The sequence below is a fragment of the Gymnodraco acuticeps genome, unplaced genomic scaffold (genome assembly GCF_902827175.1).
Source record: "Gymnodraco acuticeps unplaced genomic scaffold, fGymAcu1.1, whole genome shotgun sequence".
NCBI classification, from domain to species: Eukaryota; Metazoa; Chordata; class Actinopteri; order Perciformes; family Bathydraconidae; genus Gymnodraco; species Gymnodraco acuticeps.
The window spans coordinates 285,502-305,153 of NW_022990911.1; the positions used below are offsets into that span (position 1 = coordinate 285,502).

The 19,652-nt window shown below is 41.8% G+C and overlaps 1 protein-coding gene across 1 annotated transcript in view; it reads left to right on the forward strand.

The window, feature by feature from the left end:
• Positions 1 to 156: 156 nt before the first annotated feature.
• The window catches only part of LOC117557918, a 39,853-nt gene continuing 20,357 nt past the window's right edge, over positions 157 to 19,652 (forward strand). The window contains exons 1-5 of the mRNA XM_034233914.1: positions 157 to 183; positions 420 to 482; positions 1,019 to 1,121; positions 8,148 to 8,352; positions 8,402 to 8,595. Of these exons, the coding sequence (XP_034089805.1) occupies positions 157 to 183; positions 420 to 482; positions 1,019 to 1,121; positions 8,148 to 8,352; positions 8,402 to 8,595 (592 nt within the window). The remainder of the gene's footprint in view (positions 184 to 419; positions 483 to 1,018; positions 1,122 to 8,147; positions 8,353 to 8,401; positions 8,596 to 19,652) is intronic.

Here is a 19,652-nt window from a genome sequence, read left to right on the forward strand (position 1 = left end):
TGTCCCTCATATCATTTAAACATATCAAAGAGCACACTCTTTTTCAAGAGTTCCAATTTGGAGGTGCCTGACAGTATGGTGAGGGAGGCAGAGGCCCTCCTTAACCCCGCATCACAAAAAGTGAAAATCGGCTAATGTTCCGACATTCAAGGATTGATGTCGGTGGAAGGGGAGGTGGTGGAAGTAGGTTTTCCCTTGGCTTCTATTATCAAGATTGTTTAGAGTGCAGGGATGTGTTTTCTCAAATGATACCTGGAACTTATGGGTGTGTGTGTTCTGAATACAAATGTTCCACCTGTTGTCTGTGGCTGCTATCTAGAAAATGTGCTTTTATAATAACGAAATGTTGAGTTTTTGAATATAGTTATTAAACTCAAATAAGAATAATTAACACAACATTACACCTTTTTTGGATGCAGACAGTGACCAAAGTCCGAAGCGGACGGGATTTCATCCCCATGAGGAAGATCGTTCTGGAACAGGTGGGCCAAACATGCATTACATACATTGGTTATTGTGTTTAAATGATGTTCAATTTGTATTGAAAATATGTTGTCACTCTAAGATCACACTCCCCCCCCCACACACACTTTGGTATTGTTGTGAGGTCACATAACATACAAATATTGTGTTCCATTATCTTCAACAGGACAAATCCAGAATAAACTTGACCCTCTGGAGGGAGGCCTCAGTGAAGGACATCCGCATAGGGGGAAATTACCCACACACGATGCAGCAGCACCGATTATGGCCTGCAGCTTCAATCGACAGGTTTCACAAAAATTGAGGTATTACTTTGTGCAAAATGTTACTTTTTCATTTTAAAATAAAATCTTAGTGATGTGACCTAGAATTAAATCGTATTAACGGAACCTTTATCTTAATTATCATAATACAAAAGTCTGTAAATGTCAGATTAAACCTAAATGAAGTGACTTTAGTGAAAACCTTGAAGAAGTGACAAAATAATACTCCATTACTGTAACGAATTATATTAAGCCATGTGTTCTCTCAACAGAAGCCAAAAGCGGACACCTTAAGAGGTTGCATCATTGGTGTGATGGACAGCGATGACAGCAGCAGCAGCAGCAAGGAGGCCCTGCTCCAGGTGCTGCTGGAGAGTGGCGACATTTACAAACTGACCTTGGCTACCTGGCAGCCATTTGATGAACTGCTGCAAATGGCAAAATTAGAGGTCGTAATGACCGTTGAGGGGAAGGTCATTACAAAAATTGAACAAGCAAATGAAATGTAGTTAAATCATGTAATCAGTTTTTTGTTTTAATGTAAAAGTAATAGCTTGTTATTGTTGTAGTTGTTGTTCTTGTTGTTCTTGTTTTAATAAAATAATCAGTTCAAGGATCTTTTAGGGGATTTTTTTATTTCAATGTTTAAATAAATGTTCTTATTTGGTGGTATTATTGTAGCATTTATTTGTTGGCTTTAATGTTTTACAATTGCTTTTCATTAGTGTAAGGATGGACTTTATTGACCCCTATGGTCAAATATACAGTAATATAACTAACAATAAGCAAAAACCATTATTAACACACTGAGCCATCACAGACAAGTTAGTTACTTCTGTAGATGTTCTGGCTGCAAGTCAAAATCAGGGTTATTAACAGTAAAATGGTTGGAGTGAGATGAACTGATATTAATCTATATGATATCAATATACAAAATAATAAAACACTCAACACTCCAAGTAATATTAAGTATATGAATATATTATAAGTGAAGTATTGAAAGTTAACATTTGTTTTGAAATGCTTAGTCAGTATTTTAAATGAATTTCTCTATTAAATTGCTTTCTTTCCCACATTAGTGCTATAGCCTACTGAGGAAGGTTATACAATAATCTAAGAATAGTTTTGAACATTAAAGCAATTGTTACCACATTGTCAAAGGCAACAGCGCAATCTTGAATGGAGTTTGATGGCCCTAAGTGAGGACACACGCACACACACACACACACACACACACACACACACACACACACACACACACACACACACACACACACACACACACACACACACACACACACACACCACACACACACACACACACACACACACACACACACACACACACACACCAGTGGCAATAAAGCCCAATGAGATGCCATGTTGCAGAAAAAGCTGAATATTTTATTAAATCAAATCAAGTTTTATTTTAAAGAGATTTTTGGTCGAGCCAAAGTGCTGTACATGTAATAAAAACACATTACTACAATCACAATAAAAGACAATAAATCACAACAGATATATAAAAAACACAGAGAAAAGTCAGGAGTCGTGCTCCACTCTGACTAGAAGACCAGGGAGAAGAAGTGTGTCTTAAGAGTAGATTTAAAAACACCTAGGGTCTGGGCCGACCTCACATGGAGGGGCAGAGTGTTCCAGAGCCTGGGGCCAGCTGCTGCGAAGGCTCGGTGCCCTCAGGCGCTGGGCACTATCAACAACAGCTGATCAGCAGACCTTAAAGCTCTGGCTGGGGTGTAGCGCTGGAGGAGTTCAGCTATATAGGCAGGAGCCAGCCCATTTAGTGCTTTAAAAACAAATGAAAGGTTTTTAAAAGTATAATTATAATAATATATTAGTTGAATGGTAGCTGCTTTTAGCTACAAAAACCAAGTAAGTGTGTTGCTAAATTTAGCGGAAAAATGCAGAAAAGTGAAATGATTTGAATGAACATTGTTACAGCTCAAATGCATTGCAATAACTTCCATGTTAAAAAAAGACTTTAAAAAGCTGAATATTTTAAAAAGTATAACATATTTAGAAAAAGTTGAAAGTTTCCCATCATGTGCTGAAAAGGCTGAATAGTTTGATATTTGAATGGTTCCTGCAGCTGAAATTAGGCTGAAGGAGTTAAATAAAGATATTAAATGTAAGTAGTAGTGATTGAATGTTTACAAACACCTGTGTGTGTAAACCCAGAGATCAAAGGTTTCCATGGTGTCTGCTCTGATTGGATGATGTCACTCACGTGTGTCTGGCTCCAATCTGCCCAGCAACACCATGACAACCAACTGCAGCACTGAGTCCCATAAGAATGCATTGGGGATTATATCTGACAATTTTGCCCCCTGTTCAAAAACTATGGCTCTTGTAAAAAAAATGACCAGACCGTGAGCATCAGGGAACCCCAATGAACTGAAATATGTTTTTTTTTGGGTTTTGTGTGTAAAATGTGGAGATGGGAGCAGTTTGTCTAAAGTGTACTTCTCTCTGCTCTGAAGAAAGATCTGGAACCATTTAACATGGGAATCCATTGGGAGCTAGCTGGACTTTTTCTCTCTTCATGCCCTCAAGAGGCATTTTGTTTAATATTTTTTCTTATTCTTTTTTTCTTTTCCAACCTAGGAGAGGTTTTCCTACGTTTTTCATGAAAAAATATGTCTGAGGAGTGTAAGGTTTGGGAATTATTATAAGTTTAAAACATCTTTGGGGGAGAATTTCGAGCTATCCTGCACTCTAGAGTTAATGAGCTGCTCCATCCACTCTAATGTTAAAATCTGAAAAAGGCCTCTCTACCAAGCTCCAAACTAAATTCAATATCTCAAAAAGTTTCAATCGGAATTGAATAGCTGAAGGTCTTGTGATCATTTGAAAGTTGGAATGAAGTGTCTCGCTGAAATTATGTGGAAGGAGAAGCATTTGACGCAAAGTTTAGGAAAAGTGGATTTGATCTCCCATTGACTTCAATGTTAAAAAAAGAGTTTAAAAAGCTGAATATTTCAAAAAGTATGAAATATTGTGAAAAAGTTGAAAGTTTCCCATCAATTGCTGAAAAGGCTGAATAGTTTAATAGATGAATGGTTTCTGTAGCTGAAAGTAAGCTGAAATTATGGAGAGCTAAAGTATTGGCTAATTTGAAGGCTCTTCCCATTGACTTCAATGTTAAAAAAAATAGTTTAAAAAGCTGAATATTTCAAAAAGTATGAAATATTTTGAAGAAGTTGAAGGTTTCCCATCGATTCCTGAACAGGCTGAATAGTTTAATATTTGAATGGTTTCTGTAGCTGAAAATAAGCTGAAGTTATGGAGAGCCAAAGTATTGGCTGAAATAAGTTTAAGGGGAAGAATAAAGATTTGAAGCACTATAGTGGAATGCTGTAAACAGCATTCGCACTAATAAATAAGAAGGAACAAATACATTAAAAGTAATTTAAACCATTTTAAATAAATAAAAAAGGATTCTAAATATTTGTTAGCTGGAGTAATCTGCAAATATAATTTTTTTTTATTTAGTTTTGAATGTTTGACGACAAGTAATACTTGAAAGGTCCATTTCCACGTTCAAACTCCGTTTATGGATAAGCTGTGCTATTTGATGGTTGTTCTACAGCAGAGGTGCCCAGTACGTCGATCGCGGTCGACCAGTCGACTGCAGGGGCAATGCTGGTAGATCGCGAGTAATTCATTAAAAAAAACGTAAGTCACAATTAGCTGGACAGCAGTTACTTTTCTTAAAGCCGACATCTACCGCAAAGGCAGCCACTGAAGCATCTCTACAAGTGAGTCACGCTATAATCAAACACAAAAAATCCTTTCAAGATGGAGAGATGGTGAAAGAAGCCTTCGTAGAAGCAGCAGACGCCTTGTTTCGGGATTACACAAACAAAACAGAAATAGTAAACGCTATCAAGGCCGTCCAATTATCACGGAGCAAAGTCACACGTCGCTGTGAAGTCATGGCTGAGGATTTGACCCAGCAACTCAGGAAGGACATAGAAGACTGCGAGTGTTTCTCACTCCAACTAGACGAGTCCACTGACGTGAGCGATACAGCGCAATTGTGCGTTTATATCACGATAGTTCACAGACATGACGGCGAAAGAGGAACTACTGACAATTCTGCCAATGAAGGAACACACTCGGGGCGAGAACATTCAAAAACTTTGTTGACAAAACTAAACTCCCCATGTCTAAGTTGAGTTCCATCACAACGCATGGTGCGCCTGCGATGGTGGGCCAGTGTAATGGCTTCATCGCAAAATGCAGAGAGGATGACACATTCCCTGACTTTCTGAATTATCACTACATCATACACCAGCACGCACTTTGTGCTAAAATGCTGAACATGAAAGAGGTCATGGATGTGTCACTTAAAGTGGCCTGTTCTATTCGGGCAAGACCTCTTCAAAGACGGCTGTTTCGTGCATATCTGGAGGATGCCGACTGTGTTCACACTGACCTCTTACTACACACCGACGTAAGATGGCTGAGTAGGGGCAATTTTCTCCAGAGATTTCGAGTGCTTCTACCGGAGATAAAGGAATTTCTCCATGGCACCAAGCTCGCGGAGTACGCACGTCTAGATGACGAGAAGTTAGATCTGGCGTTTTTAACAGACATTACACACATGTTGAATGAGCTGAACTTGGAGCTACAAGGGAAAGACAGAACTGTGGTTGACATGATCAGCTCAGTTAATGCCCTCAAACGAAGACTGCATCTGCTGTGTTCAAAGCTGCAGCGCAAAGATTTGGCCAACTTCCAAACATCGCCTCTGAGCTGGAGAAGCAAGGGAAGGACAGCGCGCTCTCCTTCCCACTTTAAACACTTTATTTGATCTAAAATATTGATGTTTTTTCATTATAGTAGCTTGAAAACCATACAGTAACAAATAAGTGATTAAATGCTACAGTATTCAGCAAACACAACTGCAGAGCTGCAAACATTGCAAACAGTTGTCTTTGTGTATTTTGTGAATGAAGCGCCATCTCATGGTTAAATCCTGTAATTGAACAAATGGGGAAATTGGGCAACGCCCTCTAGCAATTTGGCAACACCCCCAGCCGCTGGCATCCGCTGGGCTTTTGACTGGGACACACCCAACTGAGTCTGATCTGGAGTGCTTCATCTGTACCCTACCCTACCTACTCTACCCTACGTTTCAGAAGCATTTCAGAAGCGGAGCGTCTTGCCTGCCGGCTCGCAGTTTTTGTTGATTTGGGCATATTTCCTGGACAGGCTACTTTGTACAGACAAAGTTAATAATAATTGTAATATCCCAGTTATAAACGACATGAATCAAAGATGTGTTGCTGTATTTTAGTGGTACAAAAATGCATTCATCATCATAATTATTCTATATATATATAATGTACACAGTGCCTGTAAACCGGAGGAGAACGCTGGCATTTCTCCTCCTACTTGAAAGACTACGGAGGGATAGGGTCTGCACAATTAGTTTATTTGGGGGATGGGCCGGATGCTCTGACCGGTCCACTTCCTGCCCGGCGCCTCTGCAACGCCTCACGTCGAAAAATAGACTTCAATGCTATTTTGAGCAGAGCCCAGCGCCGAGACGCTTCTGGGACGCTTCTGAGCCGTAACGTGGCGCGTCTGGTGGAATAGCACCCATTGACTAGAGTGGCCGCGATCCTTGCGGACGCCGCGGTGTAGCCGTAACACGGCCGTAACGCGGCGCAGACGGACCCGGTGGAATCTAGGGGTGAGACTAGCCATCAGCAGTTACTGTCCTGATTATGCAACATTGACGGACTCCATTCAGTGCAAGTCATCAGAATATGGTAGGGACCCACCTAAATATATTGAATTGTGTTTTGCAGCATTATATCAGGACCATGGAGAAAGGTTTCTTACCCTGCTTGTTTTTATGTGTTTCTTAACCTGTTGAACCCCATCCCCCCGGGCGGAAAAACGTGCCACTGCCGGAGACAGCGTCTGAGGGCTTATTCATATTTAAAAACCTATGAATGTATAACACTCAATTAACGGGAAGAAACTCAGCTACCTGCCGATACGAGCCATTTTTACCGAAACAAAACACAAGTCTCACAAGAAGCCAAAATGAGCCCTTAGCGAAAATAGGCTAATGCTACTTCGGGTGATAACTAGCAAAAACGATCTTTAAAACGACGTATCACCTGAAAGCTGAGACTCCACATATTCCATTGGTATAAGTATTATCACTGCACGACTAGAACTCACTGAGCTAGCAGCCAGAACAGAGCAAGGAAACAACAACAGTTTTCAAAACCATAACAATAATTATGTCTTACCGTTGCTGTTTTGTGATCAAAAGTCGTGTTCAAGGGAATAAAAACGCTGCTCAAGATTAATCCAATGTCTCTTAGTCACTTTAGAATTGTTCCTGATAATCAATCGTTACATTCATGGCAGCAGAGTAGGTATAACATTTACTCTTCATTGCTCTCCCTCCGCAGCTGTAAAGTATTTACGTATTTTGCAACTGCCACTCGATTCTATTGGCTCAATCAAAAGTGTCAATCACCCAAATCGACCAATGGGTCCCAGAGATAGGATCTTGCGTAGTATAAATCAGGCCAGTATCTGCTGCTTTACGCACACTCACGTCTACGACGCAGCAGAACCACCGCTACAGGACAGACAGGAGAGCAGAGAACGGTAGATCGAACAGCAGATCAGCGAAACAGCAGGATTTGTTTTCTTTCTCTTCATTTTAACAATGGCAGCCATAAAGAAGAGTTTATTGTCCATCGAGGAGGCATTGGAACTGGTATTTGAGGACTCGCCGTCGGAAGATAGTGATCTCGTCACGCATGAAGGGAACCCAGACAGTAATGACTCCGATTATGAACTTCCACCAACGGAAAGGTATGTAATCTCTCTGTTTGTATCTATTACTTATTTATTTGGTGTAAGAGTATTCATCTGTTTTTATCTTTTAGTTATTTATTTGGTGTAAGAGTATTCATCTATAGTAATTTCACACAAGTGAATATAACATACTGCATCCATTTTGTGATATAATGTTATTTCACACACTCAACAAACAAATAAAATGGAGACCATTTATTGTTCAAAGACTAGAAAAAAACAAGACAGTAGAAAATATACATGTTGAGTTTAACACGGTATTTTATATATACACACATATATATATATATATATATATACACATACATATATAAATATGACAGACGGAATATTAAATATTGAACAGATTATATCAACCCCGTCTCACATAATTTACACAGTATACATTTTGAGTGATATACTGTTATTTCACACACTCAAAATTGATGTTCTGCTGTTGTTGTAGAGGAATTATTTCTGATTTGAGTTACATTTTTGAAAGTACAAGCCAGTAAATTAATCTATTTGTTTTTTCCACATTTGTTTTCACAGTGAGGAAGACGATAATGAAATGGCTTCTGGATCAGGCCTTCAGTGGACAGACTGTCAGGAGGAAAGTGAAACGGGCTGGTGTGTGGCAGACTAAGAATGTTCCCGCTCCTGACGCTGTGGTGGACTACAACCGAAGCATGGGCTGCGTGGATGTGTCCGACGCTTTGATTGGATACTACAGCATTCATCACAAAACGATGAAATGGTACAAGACCTTTTTTTTACCATTTTATGGACATTTCCGTGGTGAACAGCTTCCTTCTCCACAAGGAGCTGCACAAGAGGAGGGGTGACCCCGCCAGGGCGAAGCCACTCGCACAGAAGTCCTTCAGGGAGCAGCTTGCTAAAGAACTGGTTGAGTTTGCTGGAGTCCCTGCAGCAGCAACACCCCGCCCACCAACCCCCCCACCGCTCACATGCATGCCCGTGTTGCCACCAAGGTCAGGAGGTACTGCAGGAAGTGCTCTGATGCTGGCAACAGAAGGGTGAAGACACCTGTGTACTGCAGGAAGTGTCAGGTCCCTCTGTGCTTCACTACCAAAAAGAACTGTTACAAGGCATGGCATGACTTACTGGAATAATACTGTAACATTCAGGGTTTGTATGAAGTTTTGAGAGTGTTTACTACTGTTGGAGTTTTGAGGTTTTTACAACCCCACTCGGCTCCGCGTGTCGTTTTGACGAGTCCTGCTTAAAATCATAACAGGAAGGAAATCAGACAGAGAACACCCAGATACCAGTTTAAACAATCTGTTTTAATTATCAAAGGTAATAATGCAATGCACTATAATACATTACAACACCATATAATACAATATACTAAAATCATATTGTAATGTTTTAAGAAGTAGCCGGCCCACTTATGCCCTGGTTCGCGTGCTGCGGAGATCCTTCTGTCCTGACAGCATGTGAAGAGAGGCCGAACTCAGGAATCGACAGGAGATATACCAGAAGACAGAAGGAAGGGGTGAGGTCAGCTGGTCATCTTTTCAGGTCCTCTCATTGGCAGACGCAAAATATGCTTTGTCACAGTGACCCAGCGCTGGCCAGCAGAAAACCAAACGGGCCCATTTTACAACAAAACACATCTTATCACCCAAGTCATGTGTTTCTTTATGAAAGCCATACTTGTTAGGAATAAAACAGTCATTATCCCATGACATCCTCAGAACTAGCTCACCAACAAGCCTAACTGTCTTCATACACCCCCCAATCATCTCTGAACTTTTATTCACCCGAAGTAAGCTCACCCTTAGTCTAAAAGGACCATTGTCTCTCTTAACTGTGTGACTAAATTCTCAAGGCCTGCAGGATGCGCATAATTAACTTAGAACGAATGTAGCCACTATATCTAATGGTTAACCAAGAAAAACACTCAAAAGGGTAATCTTTTCACTCAAAACAGAACTCACAAGTAATTCTGCATTTTACCCCTCAAAAATAGCCTAAAGCACCCTTTTGATGAAAAGGGTACAAGTGAAAGAAAAAGACTATTGCGCTAATCTACTTTAAAGAAAAAGGGAACATTGTTTCAGGAATCTATAAAAAACCTCTATATTTAAGAGGAACAATGTATTTTGTTCCTTCAACTATGAATACACAGGAATGTGTATATACCCACACATATATTTAGGGATAACATGATGCAATACACCTCTTATATATTGGTGAGATTAAAATGAATATACCAAAAATATGCTGCATCACATCTTCTGCATAATTCTCTTCATAAACTTCCGCACTACCCAAAAAATGCTTGTTGCTTTTACCTAAAGTTTGGTGTTATTGTAAAGTGTGTTGCTAACATTTTTTAAATAAATCTGCTCCAGTTGGAGTCAAATGTTTCCTATGTTTCCTAATTTGTATTGTGCAAGTAAACGTGCATCTCATGCAAAGAGGGAACTTCCCACACACTCCACCCCACACACACACACCCCCCCACACACAAACACCCCAAGTAATTGTATTAACCCACTATTTTAAGGGCATATGTCAATAAATGGCTCAAACAACACGAAAGGTTCACATCGAGATGAACTTGAAGGCAACATGTGACTCAGTCTTCTGACCCTGTTCTTGCACACATGTCAATTATCTTTCAATGCATTTGTTTTGCTGTACTACAAATGACTGTAAATATGTGTACTCCTTCCCCTACAAAACTTTGCAACAAGCACATGTAGCCTTGAAACTGCTTACATAAAATACAAAAATGACTTACTTAATGTTGATTGCATTTCTTAGCCATTGCATGCATTTGTGTAGTTGTGCAGTCCACTTTGATGGTGGTTTTAACAATATTCGGCACAATGTGGTGCTGTTGAAAGAACAGCTTAATACTAATATTAGCATCCATCTGAAACCACTCATTTGTAATTTAAACATTACTATTGGGCCATCATTGCATTCACTAGCCTCACAGTATTAACATGATTGGAAGAGGGGTGAAAGGTGAGATTAATCTGATTTCATCTGATCTGAAAATGTCTCTGAATGGCAAAGACTGTTTATAAACATACTGCCTATTAAAAAAATAAAACATGTTTAGTGAACTATTAGACCCCAAAACCAAACTCCACTTTACCCTCAAAAGTCAGCCACTGTGTATTATGTTCAATAATACAATTAAGGTGTTTTTAAAGCAAGGTACAAGAAAGGTATTTTAAGAATGACATTTCAATGGGAGCTAGGAAGAGAAAACCAAATACTGTATGTGAGTGAAATAAAATAACTTTACAAAATATTTTCTGGTTCTGACCCGTCCCCTTGTGTTATGAAGGTTTTTCTGCATGTGAACGGTCTGCAGAGTCACTAACCCTCAAAGTACACCCTGTAGCGAGTAAAACTCTAACACAGAAAATACCTGTCTCTGCTGCCCCAGAACGCCTCGTTGGACATTTCTCTTTTTCCATTGTTTATTTCCCGGGTACTGTGACGTGTGAACACCCAGAGGCCACACCCTCTGCCAGCAGAACATATATACTGTTGGAAGCTAAGGTTAATTTAAAAACTGTATCCAGTCATGCCAACGAGGGTCTGTGTCCTGTATTGTGAGGGGAAATCTTCAATGCATGCCTTAGGGCAGAACCAAAACGAAGTCAGTGGTTGACATTTCTTGTTAACACTGTTCCTTCAGATGTTCGAGCCGGTATTGTACTGTGTGCACGGCATTTCACGAAACAAAGCTTCACAAACCTTTCAGCGATTCATGCGGGATATGCACAGCGTAGGGCAAAGTCCTGCACGGGTCTGATTTTCAAGACCCGCTCCCACCCGCACCCGCGACGTGCAATACCGAACCCGCCCCGCTACCCGCACATGTTGCCAATTAGTTCCGCAACCCGACCCGTCAGCGCAAGATCCGCAAGCCGACCCGAACCCGCATAGCCTATATATGAGCAGTGAAAACGTACAATTATTCACACACGCAGTTGCATATTTGTCTCAAAAAGCGTGGGATATTTCCTCCATCTAGGATGACACCAAAAGCCTCCCAGACGTTGGATTTCGCTCTTGAGGAAGTGTTATTGAAAATGCTGTATTCTCCGCTAGAGAGCTTCACCTCAGCCATTTAGAATGTGGCGTGCTCAGCAGCCGATTGATGCGCTGCAGAGGTTATGATTATGCGCGGTCCCGCGGGGGAGAGGTCTGAGGATTTAAACATTAAACTAAATTATTATTATTTTAATATATTTATTATGCAACACCCGCGACCCGACCCGCATCATCTTTGTTTTACCCAGAACCGAACCCGGAAAAAAGCCTTTGAAAAAATACCACCCGTGAATCACTTTTACCCGCGGGAACCCGACCCAATGCAGGACTCTGGCGTAGCACAGAAGAACAATGCTGTTCCTACTTTGTTTGGACCAGCGGGAGATTCGGGTACACAACCTAAGTCTTTAATGTTGTTTGTGTATTTATGATGTTTAAAACAAACAAGGTATATCTACCACGACTGTTTAAATGGGTAAACGTTTGTCGGGCTGCTAAGCCATTGACACAGTGCTAACTGGGCTAACTAAGTTGCTAGCGTTTAAATAGATCAACTCCTATGTCAGCAGATGGCCTCACATGTGTCTCATAGCAGGAGAATGTCTGCATTCACACACAAAATACTCATAGACAGTATACTCCGGGTGATTTACCATACGGTCAGTCGCGAAACTTAATTACATTATAGTTGGCGTTCCTAGCGTGTATGCTACCGAGCTAAACAAGAAGGCTACCAAGAGCTAGACATGCTAGGGAAAACATTGTTTTTATGCCAGCTACAAAGAATGACCGAACGTAGCAGACTACCCGTATAAGATTGCAACTGTAAACATGTTCTTGCTAGCCTAATATGAACCTCTAGCTTTTGTTCATAGTAGGTTGGCATATTACACTGAACAACTAGCAAACGTAGGTTAGCATATTAATCTAGCTGGCAAGCTAACGAACCTAAAACAACTAAGTCTCTCTAATATTTTGTGATTTGTATTTGATTTCGTCCAGCCAGATCAGGAAACTCCTGGCGTATCCGGCGGACAACACTTGACGGGATGACCACTCTGATGCCTCGTCCTAAAAAGCTCCAGCACCAGCTTACAAAGCTGCGATAGGCAAGATGCCGAAAACGCCTATAAGGGGAGGAATGGATGATATACAGTGTATATATGTATATTTACACATTTGATGGAAATACTTTCTTCCCTGAACTATTTGCTCCTATAACATCCTTCATCAAACACAGTAGTAGTTTATTACAGGTATGAATAACTTACTCTTCTTCCATTCTACGCCTCAAAGGTCCATAATCGAATCTGTACATGTTATGGAGGTTCTGCAGGGTGTATGAGTTGAGACAGCTTGGCTCTAGTCCTGGGTGGTGTACCATGCACATCATAGGTGCTGATACTTGGTTCATTCGTGTTACAACCTATAGGAAGGTAATATATTACCTACACGTTTAGCAATGAAACCAACTATGGCAAGGTTTACAAAATAAACATTCAATTACTAAGGAAGAAATAAAAGGGCATAATAGTCTATTGACTTGACGAATATGTATGGTGTATATCTTGGCATATAATGTTGTGTGCTACTGTTGGTGTTTTCAGCTAGCTGGCTACATAATGTTGTAACTGTCAGCTAGGCTACCTTTCTAATTTCTTTGCAACAGGCGTTTTCCACTTCGGTAGGCATCATGGCGCAGTTTCCACAAGTGCACCTAAATAACAGCTGTAGGTACAGTTCGGTTAGTTAGCGGACAAACTTGTTACTGTGATGTAGATACATTATGCAGTTCTAACATCTGAAATGTAAGAGCGATACTAAATAAAAACGTTCCACTGTGAAACCGTCTGCTCTAGTCTAGTTTGGGACGGTGGATCAGGTCTATCACGTTGGTCTGTCTCACTTTCAGGATCGGACTCCGGTTCAAACATATACGGCTGTACCGACGCCATTGTAAAACTGATGTTCCGCTCAGAGCCGAAAAATGTACTGTGTTAGACATGGGCGGAGCCTCTCTGGTGGTGGACTAATCAGAACAGAGTGGCCGAGCTGACCAATCGGAGCACACTGGGCCCACAGGGAGGGGGGGGCAGGAGCTCCAACAAGCCGTTTAGGACAGTTAGTGAATACACATACTTTACAGAGATGCTGTTTGAGAAACCAATGTGAGTTTGGAAAATTACACAATTTAAATCTATTTTAGTATACCTCAACAATGGAATTATGATCAGTGGAAATGGCCATGACACGGGCCCTTTAAGTTTATAATAAGTTTTCTGATTAATCATGATTAATCACAAAATTAAAATACTAGTATTTACTTATATTTTGGGGGTGGAATACATGTGTGTGATAATAAGTAAATGCATGATAAACTGGTAAGATAAATATTTTTGATACATTATTACATGTTTTTTGAAATATTGACATGAAGTCCAAACATTTCGGACACTTAGCTTAAGCATCAACAGAGCCGCTGTGATTTCCCTCTGTATAATGTGTGCAACAAAGGGCATATTATCATAATGCCATCAGTATTTGTTCCTACACTAGTGACCCTACTTGCTATCTCACACCTAAAGAACGAGTGCAGTTGCCATTAGGATAAGGTGTGCTGATGCTTGTTACCGCTGCTTTCTTTGCCTTTTGACTGCCATGTGATTCCTGGTAAACAACGCAGAAAACAATTTGGGACAGACTCAGTAATGCGATGAATTTGCAATAAAAATGTTTAATGCATTTGTTTTTGTAAACAGCATTGCTTTTTCATTTGTAATATGTTTATTTTTTACATTTGTCTGGAGTTAAATATCGGCCACACAGCGAGAAACACAGGCCTGTTCTGCCTCTATCGCTCTACATCTGGTTCATAATTTATTAAGACCACATTGATATGCTTGGCACTGCTGATACTTCATACATTTTCTCTACACTGCTAGGCTAAGGAGAGAGAGAAATGAAGGAATATCTATGCAATTATACAGTATCAGTGCTATATATAGGATCATTAGAAAATAAATGTCAATAGCACCATTATATTTCCCCTGACATTAGATCCTTGTTACATCACCCTGAGATCAATGATTAAAATACTTGTATTATACTTAGCAGTCCTTCAAATGGTTCTAAAATACACCAATTAGTTGAACTCAAAGGAAATATACTTTGTGCAGTTATAATCATACACAAAAATCTTTTTTTTTATATGTGCGTCATGAAAGTGACCTTTTATCAAAGATAGCTGGGCATTACAATTGTATTCGAGGAAATTATAATTATAGCCCAAACGTGATCAAACAAAGAACATACAGATGTAGCACTCCAGATAGGACTCCACCCAGCGGATTCCAACCAAAAACCCAGCGGATCCCAGTGGCTGGGAGATTAAAGACCTCCCACTATTTCCTGAGAGGGCGTTGCCAGATTTCCCCATTTGTTCAATTTCAGGATTTAACCATGATATGGCGCTTCATTCACAAATACACAAAGACAACTGGGTGTTGTAGACCTTAGTCTGTTTGCAATGTTTGCAGCTCTGCAGTTGTGTTTGCTGAAGAGCATTTAAACTAGGGCTGTGAAGTTAACGCGTTAATAACGTGTTAACGGAAGAAAAAAATTAACGCCACTAATTATTTTAACGCGATTAATGCATGTGTATTTGTTGTCCTCGCCGCCCCGTAGTTTCAGAGAGCATCAAGTTTAAAATACCATCTACAAGCTGATGCTGACAGCCCCGCTCCTGCTGCCCGCTTGCAGCAGACCACACTTCCACGCTCACCGGCAGGCACCGACTGGCTATTGGGAGGACCGGGAGGGTGTGTGTATGTGTGGCCCGAGCGAGAGAGAGACCTTACGTGTATTGTTGTTGTTAGCATCTGGTGCTAGCTAGCTGCGCTAACGGATATAAGGAGCTGTTTAAATGAAAACAGAGGAGCGACATTTCGCCGACAACTGCGCCGAGCACTTGACTTTATGCAGGAAGCCAGACAGTGGGACATTGTACGCGAAAAGTCAGCACGGATAGTGCGCGCAACATGATTGCAGCGTCCAGGCAGCTCCCGTTCGAGCATATGCCTTGAGTTGCACATAGCTCCAACGATTCATCACACACACACACACACACACACACACACACACACACACACACACACACACACACACACACACACACACACACACACACACACACACACACACACACACACACACACACACACACACACACACACACACACACACACACACACACACACACACACACACACACACACACACACACACACACACACACAGTGAAGATTGTTCTCTGCATATCGTCCTAGTGCTAGGAGTCTAGTACTAGGAGCAGTAAATACAACGATATAGCGCTACTGCAACCATACCATGCGTTTACCGGGAGCGGGAGCGAGAGCACTGCCCTCACCGGCTGAGTTAAATAATGAAGCTTAACAGTACATGCAAGGTGTTAGCCAAGCGGCTGCTGCTAACAATCAAGCAACCAAGTCAGAACACAATGTTAAGACCAGATAATTAGCTTCTAAGAAAGAGAACAGCCCGCATAGAACCGTAGGCCATGGTTATAGTAGTAACCGCACACAGCACCCGCAGTGAAGATGTTCTCTGCATATCATCCTAGTGCTAGGAGTCTAGTACTAGGAGCAGTAATACAACGATCTAGCGCTACTGCAATCAAACCCTATGTTACCGAGAGCGGGAGCACTGCCTTCACCGGCTGAGTTAATAGTTAAGCTCAACAGCAAGGTGTTAGCCAAGCGGCTGCTGCTAACAATCAAGCGACCAAGTCAGAACACAAATGTTAAGACCAGATAATAGCTTCTAAGAAATAGAAAGTAGGCTACTTACCTTACTCTCTGCATCTAAACGAAAAACGGGTTTAAAATATGACACTCTGGGCTTTCCATAGTAAATTGAATGAGGGACACAGCCAAAGCTGGGACTCAAATGCTAATGATAGCTCGGGCACAACGCCACAAGCAGAACTTTCAAAAGAGCATAAGGGCAACTTTATGGGAGAGGAAGCGGGAACACTGTCGTCACCAGAAAGTCTAAGCCAAACCAAAAATAAGACAGCAATCAGGACAACTTGGCTGGGAGAGGGTGCGGGGACACAGCCATCACCAGCAACAAGCTGACACAAACATGTCTGTCGAAGGCTCTGCACAGCGCACAGCCGGCCACAGCTCCTGGAGGACGCGTTAACGACCCGTAGCTCCGACTGTCAGTCGCGAAGCTGCACGCGGCCAGCTGCTTGCAGAGCAATCCCTCATATCAAACGTTCAAACCTGAACGCTGTAGGCTACAAAAATGCAGTCACGGTACCCTCGCGCAGCGAGAAGATGAAAGGAACAGATCCTCTGACGACACCGGCTGATATAGCCGGTGTCATGTGGGTCACAGGTGACTTTGTTGTTATTGGTACTCGAGCTGCGCATGCGCGCGATGGACATATCGCGCGCATGCTTAAAGCACCGCCTCTGGCGGTCAGTAGGGACGAAATAGAACACAGAGAGAGGGACCAGACAATACACAAGGGAGACAGGGAGAACCGAACAGCAAAATAAACCCAAACCTAAACATACAAAACTAAAAACATGACATAACATGAGAATCGTGACAGTAAGATCATCTTCAGCCAATTTACCTTGTTTGAGCAACTTTTGGTAAATCTTCCCATCCATCAAATCCTTAATGTTGTCATGTGCATGCCTAATAGATTTAGTTATTAAGTCTATACCATGGTTCTCAAGAGTGTCTTTTCGGAGAGCTATAGCTAAGAAGAAGTTTCCCCTTTTGGCACTCGTTGTCGAGTTAAAGGAGGTGCCACAGTGTGAACATGAGCCATCTTCAGGATCTTTACCAATGTAATGTTGACAGACCTCACAGTAAAAATGAGCCACGCTTGACACAGCCGGATCACAGAAAAACTTCTTGAAGAGATACTTGGATGCAGGGACGAGGTTTGGGACAAGCAAATTCATTAAACCCAGTTAGGTGATGACGCAGAGCAAAGAGCGTCACAGCTAGAAGGCCCTGCCCCTGTGTCACTGTTGCACCTGGATACAACATTTCTTCATTCTGAAAACAAATAACCATAAGAAATATATATAATAGTATTTGGATGGAATGGGTGGATGGTGGCGCTAGAGGAAAGGTGATGGGCTCACACAAATCAATAGCTTTCTGTCTCTAGAGCAGTGATTCTCAAATGGGGGTACGCGGACCCCTAGGGGTACGTGAGGGTACTGCAGGGGGTACGTGAGAGAAAACAATAAAAAAGGTTAATAAAAAAAATGCTTTTTTGCTTATGCTGGGTACAACTTGTATTTGCCATACTCGCCATTGACTGTTATTGCTCAGGTTAATCTCGCCCCCCTCCGACGTAAGTGTGAAGTATTGGTACTTGCCGGGCAGCCGAATGGGGCCAGCTAGAACCGGTTTTCGGTACTTAGAGCCGGTTCCGCTGCGGTGGAAACAGGAAGAACCAGAGCTAAATCAGGCTCTAGCCCGGAATCACGCCGAGCGGAAAGCATGTATATATTGCAATAGTATATTATAACAAATAGACATAATGGAATCATGGTTAAAACGTAGCAATACTACAGCAGGGAACGTGGACAACGGAGAAATAAAGAAAGCTAAAATGGAGTCAAAATGCCGTCAATATCAGGAGGCGTATGCTTTGATGGGATTCACGTCCACAAACGGCAACCCACCCCAGGCATTGTGTTTTTTCTGTGGGGAAAAACTAGCCAACAGCTCAGAGACATCTCAGCTAGCGCACCTCCAGAGACATCTCAGCACCAAACACCTGTGTCACGTTGGTAAACCACCAGAGTTTTTCAAAAGAAAACTTGCTGAGTACAGATCCTCCCAAGAGATTATGCGAAAAGCTTCCACAACATCAGCCAAAGCACTGGCATCGTATGCGATATCACTGCTCATCGCTAAAGCCAAAAAGCCGTTCACGATCGCTGAGGACCTGTTACTCCCAGCTGCTGTTGTTTTGGCCGAGACGATGCTGGACAGAAGTGCCGCGGAGAAGTTAAAAACGGTGCCTCTTTCTAATGACACAGTTTCACGCAGAATAGAACGAATGGGAGCAGATATTGTTGAACAAGTTGTGGGAAAACTTGGCGAAGCATTTTCACTCCAGCATGATGAATCGACCGATGTCAGCGGCAGTGGCGGCTGGTGGAAAATATTTTTGGTGGGGCTGTTGATATAGTGAGTAAAAAAATTTGTTTTGGGAGAAATGACCCCTTAAATTAGGACTTCTGGTGATGTAATGGCGCGTTTCCAGTGCAGCGCGGAGCTCGCTTTAATGCTGCGTTCAGACCGGACGCGATGCGAATATTCGCTTCGCTCTAAACGCTCCTATCGCATCGCTCTAGTCGCTCGAGTTTCACCGCGGCTGCCAGCTGTGTTTACTCGCATCATTCAAACAAGACGCGCTGGCTCGGGAGCTACAACTACAACAAAATGAACATATTTTACCGTGATTAAATTGTAATACACGTTTCTAAATGATGCCGACGTAACAACATACTGATACCAGTTAGTAAAAACCATGAATTAATGCTTTGACAAGTCTGCAGACAGACGGCAGGCGAAAAACCTTTTAGAATGCTTGTTTTCTGAATGGAGCTTGGCTAAGCTAACGTTATATATGCTCCGACCGTCCACACTCACAACAACGGCCTATACAGACATCAATAAACCAGCGACTGTATTCTCCATGACACAGACAGTCTGTGGTTTGTACTTGTTTAACTTTTGTCTAGTTTCTGAACAGATCGTATCTGTCCCCGGCTGTTTGAAGAACAAGCATGGGAAACAAAAGATAGCATTTACCTGTTTGGTAACAGGTCCGGCGACTCCACCTGCACACCATTCTCATCCAACTACTACATCACCTTGGTCACTCACGAGTCTAAAAACCAACTCACGTCAACGCACGTAAGCAACGTGGGCGCCAACGTGAGCGCC